Below are 17,824 nucleotides of genomic sequence, written 5' to 3'. Positions count from 1 at the left end.
AATTCTATTTTCTAACTTTTTTTCTTTCTTGAATGGTACCTTCAACATTTAACAAGAACCTAACGCATTTTAGAAGAGTTTCGATTTGGAAGTCCATAAATAAGTTGTTTTTTGCCGGTTAAACTTCAAGCAATCCAACGATCTAACATTGATTCAATTTTTCAAAACAAAATCTTCAATTCAGGGAGTAAAAGAACACAGAGACATGATTTTAATAATGGAAAATAACTACCATAAATTTCTCAAGCTCGAAGTGAAACTTCTCCAACTCGAAATTCCATAACTTTTTCGCAACCCATGTAACTGCTTATGGCCTTTTGTTGAACTGCATTCTTGAAAATGTCGGATTTCCTTCTAGAAACTTTACGACGCTTCCATTCATTCTCGGACCTAATCTGCAGTCTTCAGTTAACGTTGACATGTTAGAATCCTTATCCATAACCTGATGAAGTCCTGGAAATGGAAACCCGAGCCCAACATTCGTGGTTTGAGAGAGATTTTGGCCTGAATGTTTGCAGCTAATGAGAGAACAACTTCCAAGTTGTGTTTCTGTAGGATGGAATGCTGGAAATCCACCGTGGTTCTTGGAATTCATCAATTTTCGGATATCCACATCTGAGCCTGCGTTGATCTTAGGTGTTGCTTCACGAATATAATCGTTTAAAGGCACAACGTTGCTTTGAAGATGTGGTTTCGTCGCGACAGTAGGCGGAGTCGAGTGTGGCGAACAAACGACAGGATTCGGTTCATTTGGTAGAATGGAAGATAATCCACTGGCTTTTGCGGTTTTCAAATCCACATTGCTTTTGTGGCATCTTCCCATCATTCCATTGAAACGATTGCTTCTTGGCCCTGAAGAAGACCGACAAGCCGTCATCTTTCTCATCTCTTCTTTCATCTGCGCAAACATGTTTTCTCTAGCAACTTTTAGTTCTTGAACTAACGAATTCTTGAAATTCTTGAGATCTTCAGACATTTTCTTCTCCTGGTCGTTCGTGTTTCTCCTCCTCGTCTTCTTTTCCATAAGTGGGCTTTTCTTCTTTTTTCTCCTCGTCTTCTTTTCCTCAATTGGGCTTTTCTTCGTTTTCTCCAACTGTGTATTCTTCTTCTTCTTGGTTGGTTTGACTTTCTTTTTTCCAGTTTTTTCCGAGAGAACATGAACATCTTTATCGTGATCAAGCTCATTATCCTTCTGAAATCTTGGAGTTGCGAGCACTTCAATATTTTCAGGCACAGCTAAGTTAGAAAGTAGCTTACAGTTCCGGTCTTCAGCCTCGGCGCCTGATTTGGATTTGGAATCATCGCTAGAGGAATCTGCTTCCTCCTCTCTTCGTCTAAAATCCCATCGATTCTGAAACTGCTTGTCACTGCCTTCGTTCATTAAGCCAGAGCCTACAGCCAAATATAAACACTCAGGAACCATGATCAATAAAAATGCTAATTGAAGTAAACTAGGAACTCAAAACCAGGAAAGTCCGGGACCCAATAAATATATGGCCACTGGTTAGGATCCAGAGTCGTTCCAAAGACCCAACTCATTTGTTCCAGAATGAAATTCAAGCCCACAAGGTATTCACCACGAATTTTTAACCTTTCTAATTCGAATTTTTAACCTTTCTAATCAAAATCAAATCACATACTATTTTGGTAAACAGGATGGGCAGTCTCAGATTGCAGTCTCCTTCACAACTAATTCAACAATTTAAACCAGAACAAGACCCCATGGGCATGGTGGGTCAAGACAAACAACATTTCCAAAACAATACAATTTACTTCACATTATCCTAAAAACTTGCAAGCCTAAAATCTAATTTTAATGCAATTTTTTTAAAGAAGGACAGGTTAAAGACAAGTGCTTGGCCGTGCCTTCCCCATTGCGCCTGGGTGATTGCCCTGGCACAAGTCTTGAAACAGGCGCTCATAAAGTGTGCGCCTGTGCACGGGCGCTAGTCCTGCGTGAGGCACAAAAGCAAGTGCCTCATGAAATTGGTCTGCAATCTTGTACTATATTTAAATTAACTCAAACCCAACCAAATTTTAAGCTCGATTACCAAAGCACATAGCTACTTAATGATAAAAAACCTTGCATGCATGTAACGAGGTACAACAAACTTTTGATCTCCCTCAAACTTTAAATTCTAGGTTCTATCTGCGTGCAGCGCCCAAAACTACAGTTTTGGTTTCTCAATTATAGTGATTCAAATAAGGTAAAAGGCAACCCTCTTTTTTTTTTTCTTTTTCCAATTGTGTTTACAGCTTGCTGCTTCCAGTTTCTTTCAATTCCAGGATTCTCTGTCACCTCTAAAGCTTGTTCTTGCCGATAAAAAAAAAAATCAAATTCTGAATCACAAGCCTTTTGAAAAGATCTAGCCACAAAATTATGCAACATTAGTATACTCAAAAAATACTAATAAAGTGAACTGCAGCAATTTTTGTGGAAAAATAACTAATTGTGGGATTTATCGACATAAGCAACATCTAATGAATTTAAAGTTTATGCGAAATGTGCTTTATTTTGATTAAGTGCTTCACCTGCGCCTCGGGCTCCAGGGAACCCTAGCGCTTTAATGTGTTTTGGGCCCTAAATAACTGTCAAGTAATCTCAATAAGAGAAAGTTAAGCCATTGGAGATGTAAATTTCACCATCTTCTTTAATTTTTTAGGTATCATATGCAGATGCGAACCATACCTATTTCACCCCAAGATAAAGAAAAAAATTACCCTAAACGTCACATGTCAATGTACTGACGTAGGGTAAAATTAAGAAGAAAAAAAAAAAGATTGAACAATCCTCATCATCAAGCAAATAAATACCTGATCAGCAAAAATTATATCAAAAGAGAAGACACCAACTTATATGTTCAAACAAATCAAACACTAATTGAATGATCAAAATCTCGAGGACGATAAAATTCGACACCTAAAATGTACAGCAACAAAAGACATCCAACAAAAGCAAACGGAGAATAGGAGACAGAACCCTGATGAAGGCATAGAAATCAAAAGAAGTGTTCTTGCCTTCTTGTTACGGAAGACTAGACTAAATGTTGTAAAACGTACAAGAAATTACTCTTTTCCTCAGCTAAGATCCTTACAATTTCTCTTTTCTCTGGGTTACAGTTGAAGCTACAACGTTCTTTCTGCAATACATTTACTTCTTAGCATTCACTATGCATAGGGAAGAAAATGATATGATTTTAATGAGTGGAAGTATTTCAAACCGGAGACCGTTTTTTGTATTTGGATGGAAATTGAACAGGTGAGTAGGATGTTACGGGGTTGGAAGAGGAATATCACAGTTATGGTATGAATATGATTATGCCAGATTATTTGAAAACCAACGTTACCTAATCTAAAAGTCCTGTCGCCCCAAACATGTAATTTATTCAAATAATATACATGATGCATTCACTCTAACTTTTTGTCTTACCTAATGTTGCAAGAAAACGTTTTTCACTCTCCTCAATCAAAATATTTGCTCTGGATTGCAGATTTTTAACTTTTAATTTATAATCCAAGTGGATCAACTGTCTTTATTTCTAGTTTCCAATAAAAAAATCGCAATTGTTTTTACTCCAATATTATGAACTCACTTTCATTTTTCATGTCCGGAAAGGAAAGTGCTGCTTGTCGTGGCAAATGAATCCCTCTCCTTTTGCCTTCTTCTACTGGTTTCGCTTTCCATTTTTATTAATTTTATGATTGTGTCTATATTTTACTTGTATGAATCCTGGAATGGAATAAGAATTTCAAGTTAGGAGAGTAGTTAATGTTTCCACATGTAATACATGAGTACAATAGGGAAGAAAGGGGAAAAGAATCATATTTTAAACTAACCTATACATGCAAATTAATACTACTTTGCCAAGGAAGAAATTAGTCTCTGCCGAAAATGTAAATTAACAATTACCAAGCTATGTGTGCTCCTCAAAACAGTAATTTTACAACTCACAATTATAGAATTTAAGTATCTTGATATTTTTCCTGCTCAGGTTGATTCTCTTGATTTACAATCCTTCAATATATCAGTTGGTGGCAATAAATTGGGTAAATTGATAAAACCACCCTTAAATTTTTTTAAATCCACTAAAACCCATCAACGAAAATCAATGAGCTAAAAGCTTTCTGTATTTTTATACTTGAAGCTGAAAACTGCATAAAAGTTTCATGAGCATACACACACACACACACGTGTGTAATTATTTTCTTATTTAATAGCACATTAGAAGTTTCAATTAGTTTTTCACAGGGTGATTTTGCTAAAATTGAGGGAAAAAAGAGACATGTATAGTTTTATACATTCAAATGTTACTCTCAATTTTGATCACTTTTGGTTACCAACCCTACTAATAAACGTTAAAAAACACATGTTCAATAAAAGATTTATCAGTAGGAGGTTTCAACAATAAATTTGATAACACGTTTGGTGGTTTTATCTCATTAAATTTTCCCAATATTTTTAGCTACAAATTAAATAGGAGGATTTCACTCGTGATCTTTTACAACGCGATTTCAGCATCAAATTTAAAAGTTAAAACCACAGAGAGTTTTTAGCTAATCGATTTTTCCAAAAAAAATATATTTGGTGGTGTTCACAATATACTTCAATAAATTTCAGAAAGGAGTGACTGCAGCAAGGTTATGAAACATGTACCACAGTACCAGTAATAACCTGTGTTACGCATCAGGAGCATATGCATGCTCCACAATCACTCCAAAAGCTTGTTCCTAATCCATCCATTGCCAATATACCTTTGCATCACCCAAAACTTGAGCTATATTCCACAATATAATATTATTACTCTTACCAGGGGTGGACCCATGATTCAAATTTAGGTTTGTGAAACTTGCATTTTCAACAAAATAACGCACAAAACTTGATCTTTTTCCAACCCTTCACTCATGGTAACTTAGTCCATGATTCATACTATATTAGAAGCGCAAGGTGCACTATGGTACAAGGCATAAGCTTTGCACTTCAATGATGTTAAGCATTCTAAAGCATAATTTGCTAAAACCTAAATGTCTGAGAAAATTTCGTTATAAATAATCTAATATGCACTTTACTAACTATTAAATAACAATAAAATGATTTCTTTTAAAAAATGACAGTAAAATAAATACTCACTAATTTATCAGTAAAATAAATTACTATTATATTATATTTTATCTGGGATTTACTATCCCTATTCCCTATATATAAAGTGTGCTAAAAAGGCAACTTAAGCCTATAATGCACCCAAGGTTGAGGCTTTATTCTTCTTGTAAAAGCCTCATTACAAGACTGCTCGTGGACTGAGGGCTGAGTTTCAGTGAACTCACACCTTGTGGGCTTATAAAAATTATGTTACTCTCCATTACATAGGTGATTGTAGGTACCCAAGGATTTCCCTGTCAGACAAAAATGTATCCAAATCTTCAATGTTCACAGTTCTGTGATGTGGATTCACCATACTCTGAAAAAAACTTTATCCTCAGCATCTCTATTTCCACCATCCCATGAAAAAAGTTAATCGATTTAGAAACTGTGATATCTAAATCAACCTCACCGCATCTTCCGATAGCTGTCAATAAAAAGAAGCCTCGATGAATAAAGAGAAGTCGTTATCTTTCCCTTTGTCCCTTAGAATCAAATAAACCGAAAACACTCTTTAACTGATATGTATTAAGTAGAAACAAGAAGCTGCGGATGCAGCAACTACTGCATTAGTGTCCCCTACAATTACCCTAGCATCACAACCCCGCATCTCCTCTACAACATTTTACTTGCTACAACCACAAAGAAATATCCACTCTTAACAACACTGGCCTCAAAATCCGATTACAGAGGTTGATCTAGCGTCTATCGAGTGTGTTATGTTCTAACAGGATTATAAGAGATTTGGTTCACAGATTGAATCCTGAATATTCATTTTTATTGAAGGTTTGTATAGTGCATATCAGATTACATTAAATTCGGTTCACCTCTATACAACTTCCTTAATTTCGCAGCCACAAATTAACATTTGGGTTCAACAATCCTGAACTTAATTTCCCAGAATCATTGCTACAAAATCAAGATAAATTGCTGGAGAACTCAACAACACTCACCTCAAAATCCAACCTTTCTTCACTTTCTTCTTCAATCTCATCATACAAAAAACATCAGCAAATCCTCGAGGTCCAATAGCTTCCAACAACACCAAGTAATCCATACTGCCAACTTCGGGCTCGGGTTTATCTCGGGCTAGAATCAATCAAATTCAAAACCTTCTCTATAAATTCAATGGTTATATCATATATGATGAAAGTGGCCTGCTGTTGGAGGGTGTTTTTTTTTTTGACAAATAATGTAAATTAATAAAATATGAAAAAACCAAAAAAGTTATTGATAAAAACTATCTACTTGTATAGTTTTTTTATAATTATTTATAGATTAAAGTAAAATTTGATAAATTATCGATAGGTTAAAATGTTATTTGAATAGTTGTAATTTTAAAAAAATAAAAAATTGTTTTTTGAAATTTAAAAAAATAAAAACAAAAATGTAATTGTGATATAAAATAAAGGTAAAATGGAAAAATAGAGATTCTTTTTATAATTATCTATAAACTAAAGTGAAATTTGACAAATTATCTAGGGATTAAAGTGTTATTTGAATAGTTGTAATTTTTAAAAAAATAAAAAAAATATTTTTTGAAATTAAAAAAAATTAAAACAAAATTGTAATTATGATATAAAACAAGGGCAAAATTGAGAAATAAAAAAACAGATCAATTTTTTTGTCTCTATTAAAAATAGATATCTATTATGAAATTTTAATTTTTTAAAATAATATAATTAAGTTATACACATAGTAAATAAATCTATTAATTTATAATTATTAATAAAGAATAAATAAGAGTATAATATTAGAATACAAATAAAAATAAATAATGTGAAATAAATTTAAAAATTAAAGTTTTAAAAACTTTAAAAAAAACAAATCATTTATTTGATATTTTTTAAATTTTTTATAATTTTTTTTGCATTTTTTTTTATATATTTTGTTACTTTTTATTATTATTTAATTAAAGACAAAAACTTCTGTGAGACGATCTCACGGGTCGTATTTGTGAGATAAATCTTTTATTTGGGTTATCTATGAGAAAGTATTATTTTTTATGCTAAGTGTATTACTTTTTATTGTGAATATGACCTACGGGTAGGGTTGACCAGTCTAACAGATTAAAATCCGTGAGACGGTCTCACATGAGACTCACTCTTAATTAAAAACCTGCATTGGATCAGCATTTTTTTCGTGATACGAACTCTAACAAGTAAATCCATATGTTTTTATATATTGATAGTTTATAAAGAAATAACATTTCAAAATATTATATTAAAAAACCCGCAAAATAAATTGTCCAAAAAATTCATTGCACTACATTTTCATAAGAAAAAGGCTATTCGATCAAAATCTAAAAGCTTTCATTTAAATTATTATTAGTTAATATACTTTCAAAGTTACGGTTTTGTTTAAAAATATTGATTTGGCGTAAATATTTTTTTTAAGAGTTCTATGAATAAAATATTGTATCAAAAGATTAATAAAATTAATAATAACATATTTGGTTCTAAGATTTGATATAATTGCATCAAAACGGATAAGCATTATTCTGAAATTTATCTGAAGTATACTTAATTTTAATTAGATTTGTCCAACCTCCTAAGAAAAAAATTAATCTTTCATAAAATATCTGTAATTTAATTTAAAATTTTAAAATTAAAAGTTATATACTATAGATATTTGAAAATAAATATATACCGCATGCATATATAAAAACATACATAGTTTTGATATGATGTTCATCAATATGTTCATCTTCATGTCCGTTGAAGTGACACTTAAATATTGGATATGATGAAATCATATCAAAATTGTATATTTAATAAATGAACATCACTTCATTGGTGGATAACATAACAAAACTATATATACGATAATCTTATCAGATTTAAATTTTAAAATAGAAATCGACTTGTATTATATTTAGAACGGGACACTATTTCGAGTGAGCCTGGGGTTCTAGAAAGTAAAGAGAAGAAAGAAACGGTCAAGGGGGGGAACGGAGACATGAGAAAGAACCGAGAGGAGAAACTTGGGAGAAAGGAAATCATTTGATTCTCATTAGGATCCAAAAAAATTAAGAACATTTACATTTACAAACTTATTTGATGGTCTGACCATCTAACACTTCATTCCAACATAGTTTTCGTAGTCTCGACCGCATTATCTATATTTTTGCACTTAGCTGCTGCACCAGCATGAGAAAAACAATTCCACTACTGGGATGAGTTACTTCAAATATCACAACTAAAATACAAATCTTTACCCAAAAGTCTGATGTCTTGAAGATTTTTGAGCATGATCTTCAACATTTCTTGATAACTTTTTGAATTGCTTGTCTGATAACTCCAGCTGATTCCAGTTTCAATGCATTACTCTGCAGATATAGATGTTCCAACATTAGATATCTTGCATATATAGTATACAATGAGAACTTAATTGAAAGACTTAGCAAACGAGTATATTCTGGTTCAACTAGTGCTTTTACTAAAGTTCAGCTCGATCAAAAAGGCTGACTTCTTGGGCTCGAGTCTATCAAGTTGTTAATTTCAAGCTTGAGCTAGCTCATATCGAGTTAATCAAGTCATTCATGTTTGAAATTTTCGAGCATCACTTGTGCTTGAGGAATAAAAAATTTGGAGAACCAGGGAGTGCAACAACTAAACCCTTCAATATTTTTAAGAACCATATAACTTCGAGAAAATTTTGGGGCATATTCACGCTAGAGCAAAGAGTTCTCCAGCTTCACAAAAGCAAATACATGAGCTATACCCATTCTAAAACTGACTTGTGAAATGTTTCGACTCATTTCAAAATATAAGTCAAACTGACCTATACTATGTAAGTTTTACTGATTCCTAATGATTTCAATTAGGAAAGCAAACCTTGGCTTTTATGGTCATGGATAGAACCCCATCGCCGTTGGAAGTTTGGACGCTTTGTGGATGCAACTGTAGTTTGCTTAAGGCTTCCATAACTTCGAGCAGCACACATTCCTTCCAAGAACACCTTGTCTCAATTATTACATCCTTGTCCACAACACTGACAATTATATCGTCTGTCGAAGAATCTCTCAATCTAGCCCTGTTCTTTACAAGTCCAACTTTATCGATATCACAAGCTTTTCTCTTGTTCGTCAGTGGCTTCTTGCCATTACTGATCCTGTTTTGGCCGTAATTATCAGAGGTCTGTTCGATGACATCGTGTGATTTACCTTTTGTCCTCGACTCTTGCTCCGTCACTTGTTTGTAGGATTCCAGTTCTTCGACCTTCCTCTCGAGCTCTTTCAAATACTCGATTGTATGATCAAGAATCGATACTTTGTCAACCTGCAAGAAGCATGGCCAAGAATCTCCTCTTGTAAATATGCTCAAACAAAATGGCTAAAACAAAAGTCGAGTTTGTACCATCTCTACAAGTAGTTTTAGCACAATACAGCGACAACGGTTAAGTTTGTCGAAATATGTACTTGAAAAAGAGGCGCGATACAGTAATTATAATTGATGTTATCGATATAACTCAAATTTTTTAAATCGTACAACACCCTAGAACAGCATGTTCCGACTAAAACAGCAATGTTCCAAATGCAAAGCCAAATATATAGCCAAGACTCACAGCAAGGGAAGATTATTGTTGGCAAACAATATGGAATCACTGTAATAATTAATACCAAAAACAAATAAAAGAGTTTTACAAACCTTGCCACCAGATGGGACTAATGACCCTAGAATCATAAATCTCTCGTTGATTTTTTCTCGTCGTTTCCTCTCAGACAAGACGTGGTTTCTGTCATTGTCATCAGCTTCCTTCGAAGAGACATCTTTTTTACCCTTCTGTCTATCAGATTCAAGCCTACATTGGTGCATTCTAGGTACTTCAAATATAACTTTCTTTAACAAAGTTTGTGGCGTTGGGATTTGTTGTGATCGAGCACTCGACAATCCATCCTTCCTCCAACTAACAAAGCTCGATTCTTTATTTCCATTCCTCACGTATGGACCAAAAATCAACTGGTGGGAGCTTTTCAAAAGATTCGTAAGTACACTTTGGTAATGAATATCATCACTTTGAGGACCAGCCTTTGGTTTCTGCTGATAGCTTTCTAGAGTGCTGTGTCCCTGATTGCCAGTTTCCTTATGCCCGTCGGTAAGTGGGACAACAATTTCAGGATTTTCATAGGTTTGGGATATACAATCACTTGAGTTTGCCGAGTTGTTGAGGCCATTGCTGATTGCTTCGTCCACAAATGGCCAGTTTTGCATTTGAGAAACTTCTCCATCAACCCCTTCTGCTAAATTTGATTCTTCTCTAAGTATATTGACCACAAAATTATTTGAACTGCCATGTGGAGAAAAATTCTCTACATCAGGGCAATCAAGAAACTGATCGACTTCGTTATCCAGCATGTTAGCATTATCAGGCGTTTCAGATATGAGGATATTGTTGTTTGTGCTATTAATAGGTACATGACTTGGAATCTTGGACACAGCGAAGGAAGGAATCTCCAGAAACGAAGTTTTAATGTACTGAATTAGATTTGGGTCCTCTGGCACCTTAAGAAAGAAAATCAGAATTGGTCATTATCATGAATGATTTGATAAATAAAAGCCCACTGCACCCAATTTTGGACTCTGAAAGTGGCTTACTAGATCAGTCGCCCCCAGTTCAATCACACCTCCTAAATATGGAAAACACACTACCGTCTGCAAGAACAAGACATGATGTAAGCAACAATAAAATCTTTTGAAAGGTATACATTTCCGAAGCAGAAACAAATCAGTACCCGAATAGATGCACTCTGCAAGATGCATTGCAAGTCCAGCCAGCATATTTTATATGGAAATTAGAAGGACATGACGAGTCAGAAATTTTCTCAAAGATTCAACAAAGGACTCTGATTAGCTTGAACAAAATTTATCAGGAACTAGATTTTAAAGAAATTATGGGAACTTTTTCAACTTACTTTTGAAAGCAAAGAACGAGAGAAAATTTTGGTGTCGACAAGGTCAGCGTTGCATAACCAGATAGTTCGATTTTCTGCAAATGTCTTTCCTGGCAATCTTTACACATACAATAAAAGCATTATTAGTGTTTATATAGTTTGACGAAACTCGAGTACATAACTTCGATAAAGAGGAATTGGCGTATAACTCTAAAAATTTAACTAATTGTACTTCTTGAATATGTAAAAAAATGAGATATAATGTGCCTGATGCCAGAAGAACTAGTGGTCATGACAAGAAGATAACTTTTAACTTTCCACCCATGAGCTAACTGAGGATAGTGACAGTACAGTTCTCAGGAATCTATATTGCAGTTTTCGACTTGCATCATTGAAGATTTCCCATCTTATTATTTCAACCATTTCCATAAAATTGGTGAAATCACTGTTTCATAAGTGGCATGCTGCACTATCACTTCTAATTCAAAAATCAATGTAAGAAATTATTTAAGACAAAAATGTTATCATTTATTAAAAATTATGGCTAATGTTAATGATACAGTTCAAATCTCACTGTCATTTTGGCTGCTGACAACCACTCAGTGTGCAAGGGCACTTAATGCACCCCATCAAATTACCATGATAAAAGATTCAAAAGTAAAGAAGCTTTACCCTTGACCAATACTGAAGGCGAAAGACATGCAAACCAAGAAATACCACTCGGCATCAGTAAGGTCTTCAGGGGACAATGCAACTGTAGGCCGTTTAGCTTGCTGGTTGGTTTCACCAGCTGAAAGAGACTCGAAAAGTTCTCTCAAGTGATCACTTCTCTGCAAACCGAGCAGGTCGGTGTTCAACTCAGCAGCCTGAACTGTTTTTCTGGTTTTGATATCTCCATTATAGTACCCATCGCCCCAGGTCAATACCCTAAACAATAACATCACGTAAAGTTGCTAGATTTAAGTTTATCACAAGAACTACAACACGCATTATTCACATATAATTTCGTATGCATTTTTTATCCACGAGAAAATGCATGGACAAAAAATGCAGTACAAGTAAATATCAGGAGCCTTCCGTTTCACTACTTAATCAAGAAAAAATTCCCTCAAATGCAGTCAAACTTGATGTTTTCTTGGTTTAACAAGAGATATGAACTAATTATAAGTGCTACTCACACGGATTACTAAAACATATAGAAAGGTCAACAGCAAAATCATTTAATTCAAAACTGGAGCAGATGCCCCATCCAAATCAGATGTGCATTGGAATAGTCTTCATCTTCGGTGTTTCATTTTAGATGTGAAGTCACAAAGAATAAAGGGTCAACATGGAAATTTCAACACAAAACAAATCTTGGGTCTGAAAGCCTACAGATTTTCATGGGATTTTTAGAAATGGACATTTATGCAAAAAGATTTGTAAACATTGTGGCGATCTTTTCAAAGACAACAAGCAAACAAATAAACAGATGAGAAAAAGAGATGAAGATTTCAAAACAGAACAACAAAAAGAGAAGTGGGTATTATCCCCCGTCAAATTCTTCAAATTTTTTTATATTTTTTTAATATAAAGATGTACCAAATATCAGAACTTTACCCCGGTTTCTCAGCTGAAATTGACCAAAAAATTGCATAGTTCCACTGAATGTTTCTAATAGCAAGAGCAAGCTGCCTCTTTAGATTATCTGGGACTTGCTTTGAGTTTCTCCCAGTAGCCATTCTTGAACTCTGGAATCCAATTCCAAACTAACAGATAAATGTATAAAATAACACCGGAATAATCAATTTTCCTTAAAAATAGAAAAAGAAAAGAAAAGAAAAATATTTAAAGAAGCATCCAACTTTGTGTTTGACCAACTCCACCGGAGATGTTAACAAAACTACAGCATTCTCAAGTCCAAGGCTGCTGATCTTACCACCTCCAAAATATGCCAGAATAGATGGATTCTTGTTGACCACTACTCTTCGTGCTCAATGTCAAATATCACAATTAACTAATGAGATGCCCTCGAAAACAAAAATCCCGACACCTACCCTTTTTAAAGGCCTGCGGAAATTTTGGTGAAAAGACCAATAAATGAGCTCCACTTTTTAGGAATCAATATACTTTTGTATAAATATGCATGAGTGATGTTTGACAAGAACGTGGCATGATTTCAAGATTTTGCTCATCATTTCAAACTCACATTACACTCTTGAACCCGATTTTTTCAGAATTCTGTGGCGATGGAAGGACTATAATTTGCTTTAGAAAAATGAGAAGTAGGTTGAAATGCAATTAAAGATTTTTGGGTTTGTGCGCGAAGGTTCGGAGATTTGGACAAGGACCCTTCACAGAGGACTGGCCTAACAAAAATGCACGACTTTTTTACTAAATACGTCACATTATATGAAAAAAATAGATTCTTTTACAAAGTTATTGAATAATCTAATGTATTCACATATATACATACACACGATATTTTATATATCAATTTTATAATATTAATCTTTTATCCGACTCAACACATGAAAATTATAATTTTTATGTTTAAAATATTATTTTTCACGTCAAATATAGACCGGTTCGACCCGTCTCACAGATATAGATTTGTTATTCATTATATATATATATACACACACATACATATATATGATTATTTAATCAGTTAGTAAATACAAAGGGCAAAAACTTGTGTGAGACGGTCTCACGGGTCGTATTTTGTGAGACGGATCTTTATTTGGATAATTCATGAAAAAGTATTACTTTTTATGCTAAGAGTATTACTTTTTATTGTGAATATGGGTAGGGTTGACCCGTCTCACGGATTGTGATCCGTGAGACGGTCTCACATGAGACCTACTCCAATACAAAGTTAGTTTATAATATTTTTGTAGGTAAAAACTTGTGTGAGACGGTCTCACGGGTCAAATTTCGTGAGACGGATCTTTATTTGGGTAATCCATTAAAAAGTATTGCTTTTTATGCTAAGAGTACTACTTTTTATGATGAATATGAGTAGGGTTGACCCGTCTCACAGATTGAGATCCGTGAGACGGTCTCATATGAGACCTACTCATTTTTGTAATATTAATTTATGTTATCAATTATTTTTATTAGTAATCGTAAGTAATTAATAGTTTATTCAGAGTTTTTCCAAAAACACTTTTTAGTCATGAAAATAATTGAGTTTTATTTTTTATTCTAATATATATTGGGACCATCGAAGAGAATGATATTCAACTAGTGTTATTTTCAGTGCTGAGGTAGAACATATGTATGTTAGATTGTACCCTTTTGTTAAAATATGTTTTGATCATAAATTTTTTAATCAGTGGTCTAATTAATTAGAAAATAAGATAAAACATATATATTTTTATACATGAACTCTTGTAAGATTTAAATCTTATTAAATATAATTTATGAAGAAACCAAAATTAATAATATCATAATAATTTTTTTTAAAAAAAAAACGAGCTTATTTTGTTAAAATGATTTCAAAATTTCACCAAATAGCTAGACTAATTTTTTTTTTATAAAGGTTCTTCCTTGATAATTAATAATGATTTTAACAAAAATGCTATAATAGCATTGTGTGTAACACTTAGGTACGCATTTTTTTAAAAAAATAAAATAGTTTTTTGTGATATGGTCTCACATATCTATATTTGTGAGACAGATCGATCTGATCGATACTTAGAGTGAAAATTAATAATTTTGATCACAATAAAAATAATATTATATATTGGCCTTGTTGAGTCTTGGAGATATGTCTCAAAAAATTAACTCTGAATTTATATACTTGAAAAAGAAAAAATGTTTATTAATTGGACAGACTCAGTATATATTTTATAAATAATTTTATTTTAAAATGGTAGTTATCATAAATGCTATGTGGAACCCAAAAAAGAAAACATATCCAAGGACATGGATACTCACTCAATCTTTCATTGATTTTAAATAGTAAAAATTAAGGTGTGTGTCATTAATTAAAGGAAGTACTTAAAATAAAAAGAAGAAGAGCAACCAAACTACAAAAGGAAGGTACGTATCGTAAATGATATTTAAGGGAAGAAAGATTTCTACATGATATTCAATACTTGAAAAAAGCATCGGATAAAGAACAAATTAATTGACATTATATATATATATATATATATATATATGTATGTATCTGCTACTCCCTTAGTCTTATATTTTTCGATTTTTGACAATTTTATTTCTTTTTTGTTTGTAGTGTTGATATGACATTACACACGTCAACATCTCACATTAGTGTCACGTTAACATCACATAGGAAAAATAACTAAAATTACCAGACACAAAAAATAATTAGCGAACTAAAATTGAAATTTAACAATATAGATACTAAAATCACAAAAAAGGTAAATATACGGTTGTAGAATCGGAAGTAGAACGAACATTGATCTCATCTGACCCGTGGACATCATAGGACTTGTTGTGCCGACACACTTATTCGATATTTTCGGAAATCATAATGAATGTTCCCACTACTCCACATGGCATATGATAATTCAAGAACTAAAAGTAAAAGGCAAGTCTTCGATAAGATTGATCACACACACAAAACTGCGAATGGTGCTGAGTTTGGGATCACATGCTTACATACTCGACTTAGAGGAAAAGCTTTGTGTTCGTTCTGTTTAGTATTTCATGTCAAATAATTGACAATAGTACTAGTTGGAGTACTTTTGATTTAAAAAAATATCATTAACACCTAAACAAACACTTTTGTTTAGTATCAAGTGTTTTTTGTAAACGAGAAGGTAATAAACAAAAGAAGTCAAATAAGCTCAAGAAACTAAAAAAGTAAAAAAAAAAAAAGATTCCCTTAATTATTTTACCAACTTTGAATTGATGGGTATTTCATAATTGCATACTTGTTTTTTTAAAAAAAATTGAATATGAACGAAATAATAATTGACCGCAACATCTCGTGTGAGACAGTCTCACAGATCAATTTTGTGAGACAGATATTCTGTTTGATCAACAGTTAAAAAAATTACTTTTTATGTCAAAAATATTATTTTTGATCGTAAATATAAGTAGAGTTGACTAATCTCACAAATAAAAATCCGTGAAATCGTCTCATAAGATAATATTTATGGTTTGAAATACAATTTATTATCCATTAATTGTCGATATTGGAATCCATTTTGAGACACCTGTAACATATGCATTTGTAGTTACGGAATGAATTTAAAGATGTGGGCAACTGAGTCTCACTAAAATTGGGAGACGTGAGACGTGTTGGGGTTGTTGCCAAGTAAACTACCTACCAAACTGAAATGTTGGCATCATACTATTTATCGTCTATATAGAAAATGTTTGATTCCAGTTTTTTTTATCAAGTGTTATATAGTTGATGGTAAAAACACAACTCGTAAAAATTATTTTAACGGTTACGTCAGTTTTGATCGCTATCCTAATAAAATAGTTATCGCTCCCCAGCATGGGTTTTTATGTGAAACTCATATACATAGATAATTTGAAGAAACAATCTCAAATGTATTTTTACTTTCTCTTAAATAATGATGAAATTGGGAAATGATAACTAAGGAAACGTCATTTCTTAGGTGATTGGGTCATTTTGACAATCAAGTGATCCCCACAACTAGCAGACTCATTCGCACTAACAAAATCATCGACATACATTTATCGTACATATTTATATGAGCACTGATTATATGATATTCACTTATTTGTAAATATTTTATATGTTTCTTCACATCCAAAGACGAGTGTCACTTCATCTGTCCTCACATAAATATACACGATGAATTTACAACATATCAAAACTATATATAAAACTAACACGAGCCCACGTATGTCTACATGTTCAGTGGGTGTGACAGTAATAATGGGTAGATGGATAACTAATCGGTCAATAATGAGATATAAACGCAGATGCAAGCTGGTGTTGTCCATTTTCATGATTTACGAACACAATAATACAAAAGTTTCAAATCATGTCAAATAATTTAGGTTTCATTCCGTCTAAGCTCGTATATATTTTATACTCTGTAGGGACGAAGCTAGCTTATGTTTTCGGATGAATATTCTATTGACTGGTGGGGTTGCGAAACTCAACCCCTCGATATTTTCTTTCGAATTTACTGAAGAATCGGGATAGATAATAATTTTCTATTTTATTGAGAAGTCGAGTTGTGAATTTCGATCCTTCAATTATTTTGTTCGATCAAAAAAGTATGGATTTCTATTATTTAGAGTCTAGACACACCAACAATTTTTCGATCCGAATTTATCGAGGTTCCGGGGTTGGAAACCTCGATCCCTTGTAATATTTTTCGATTTCGTTTAAAAGTCAGTTTATGGACCCCGTTGCTTCAATTATTTGTTTTGATTTTATTAAAAGAGCACGTGTTTTGTAATTTTTTTAAAAAAAAACAATATTTAAACATATAGTACTTTAAAATAGTTTTTTTTTTTATGTTCGAAATATCAATAGAGACGTCTTTTGTTTTGGTCCCATTCCACGAAGCACCAAAGTCAAAAAGGAAGTAGGTTGGCTAAGCTTCCTCGGAGCCATTTTTTTGTCAACTTTAGCACTGTCGATTAGGCGAATTACCAATATTCTGCAGGTGTGAAACTTCAGTGAATATCGCCAATTAAATAAATATTGTGAAAATCAAAACGTTTTATATCTCTACAAAATATAATCGATACTTCATTTTCACAATTTTTATTTCAGCCTAATACATTGTTCTATATATATATATAATATAATATAATATATACACACTGTTTCCTTTTGGGAAAAAAATCTAATG

General features: G+C 32.8%; 2 protein-coding genes across 19 annotated transcripts; both read right to left on the bottom strand.

The window, feature by feature from the left end:
- Positions 1 to 124: 124 nt before the first annotated feature.
- On the bottom strand, positions 125 to 6,303 carry LOC140816297 (uncharacterized). Of its 15 annotated transcripts, none has more exons than XM_073175476.1 (4): positions 6,091 to 6,303; positions 4,663 to 5,564; positions 3,594 to 3,730; positions 125 to 1,392 (listed from the first exon to the last, which is right to left on the bottom strand). In XM_073175476.1, exons 3-4 carry the CDS (start codon positions 3,604 to 3,606, stop codon positions 308 to 310), a joined length of 1,098 nt encoding a protein of 365 aa, XP_073031577.1. In that variant the 5' UTR covers positions 3,607 to 3,730; positions 4,663 to 5,564; positions 6,091 to 6,303; the 3' UTR covers positions 125 to 307. The 15 variants fall into 15 exon arrangements, with proteins under 15 accessions (XP_073031577.1, XP_073031569.1, XP_073031572.1 ...); XM_073175468.1 differs by having other exon boundaries at positions 125 to 3,730; positions 4,673 to 4,775; positions 5,380 to 5,564; XM_073175471.1 differs by lacking the exon at positions 3,594 to 3,730 and having other exon boundaries at positions 4,673 to 4,775; positions 5,380 to 5,564.
- A 1,823-nt stretch (positions 6,304 to 8,126) lies between these two features.
- Positions 8,127 to 13,347, bottom strand: LOC140816200 (transcription factor GLABRA 3-like). 4 transcript variants are annotated; one of them, XM_073175292.1, is made up of 9 exons: positions 12,875 to 13,347; positions 12,630 to 12,778; positions 11,703 to 11,957; positions 11,052 to 11,148; positions 10,872 to 10,886; positions 10,735 to 10,791; positions 9,787 to 10,641; positions 8,974 to 9,417; positions 8,127 to 8,465 (listed from the first exon to the last, which is right to left on the bottom strand). In XM_073175292.1, the coding sequence occupies exons 2-9, from the start codon at positions 12,749 to 12,751 to the stop codon at positions 8,394 to 8,396; spliced, it is 1,917 nt and encodes a 638-aa protein (XP_073031393.1). In that variant the 5' UTR covers positions 12,752 to 12,778; positions 12,875 to 13,347; the 3' UTR covers positions 8,127 to 8,393. The 4 variants fall into 4 exon arrangements, with proteins under 4 accessions (XP_073031393.1, XP_073031395.1, XP_073031394.1 ...); XM_073175294.1 differs by having other exon boundaries at positions 12,630 to 12,760; XM_073175293.1 differs by having other exon boundaries at positions 12,949 to 13,347.
- Positions 13,348 to 17,824: the final 4,477 nt, after the last annotated feature.

Source organism: Primulina eburnea, chromosome 16 (assembly GCF_022965805.1).
Source record: "Primulina eburnea isolate SZY01 chromosome 16, ASM2296580v1, whole genome shotgun sequence".
In the NCBI taxonomy this organism is placed as follows: domain Eukaryota; kingdom Viridiplantae; phylum Streptophyta; class Magnoliopsida; order Lamiales; family Gesneriaceae; genus Primulina; species Primulina eburnea.
The sequence above is the reverse complement of the archived record's forward strand: the minus strand, read 5'-3'. Positions and strand labels throughout refer to the sequence as shown.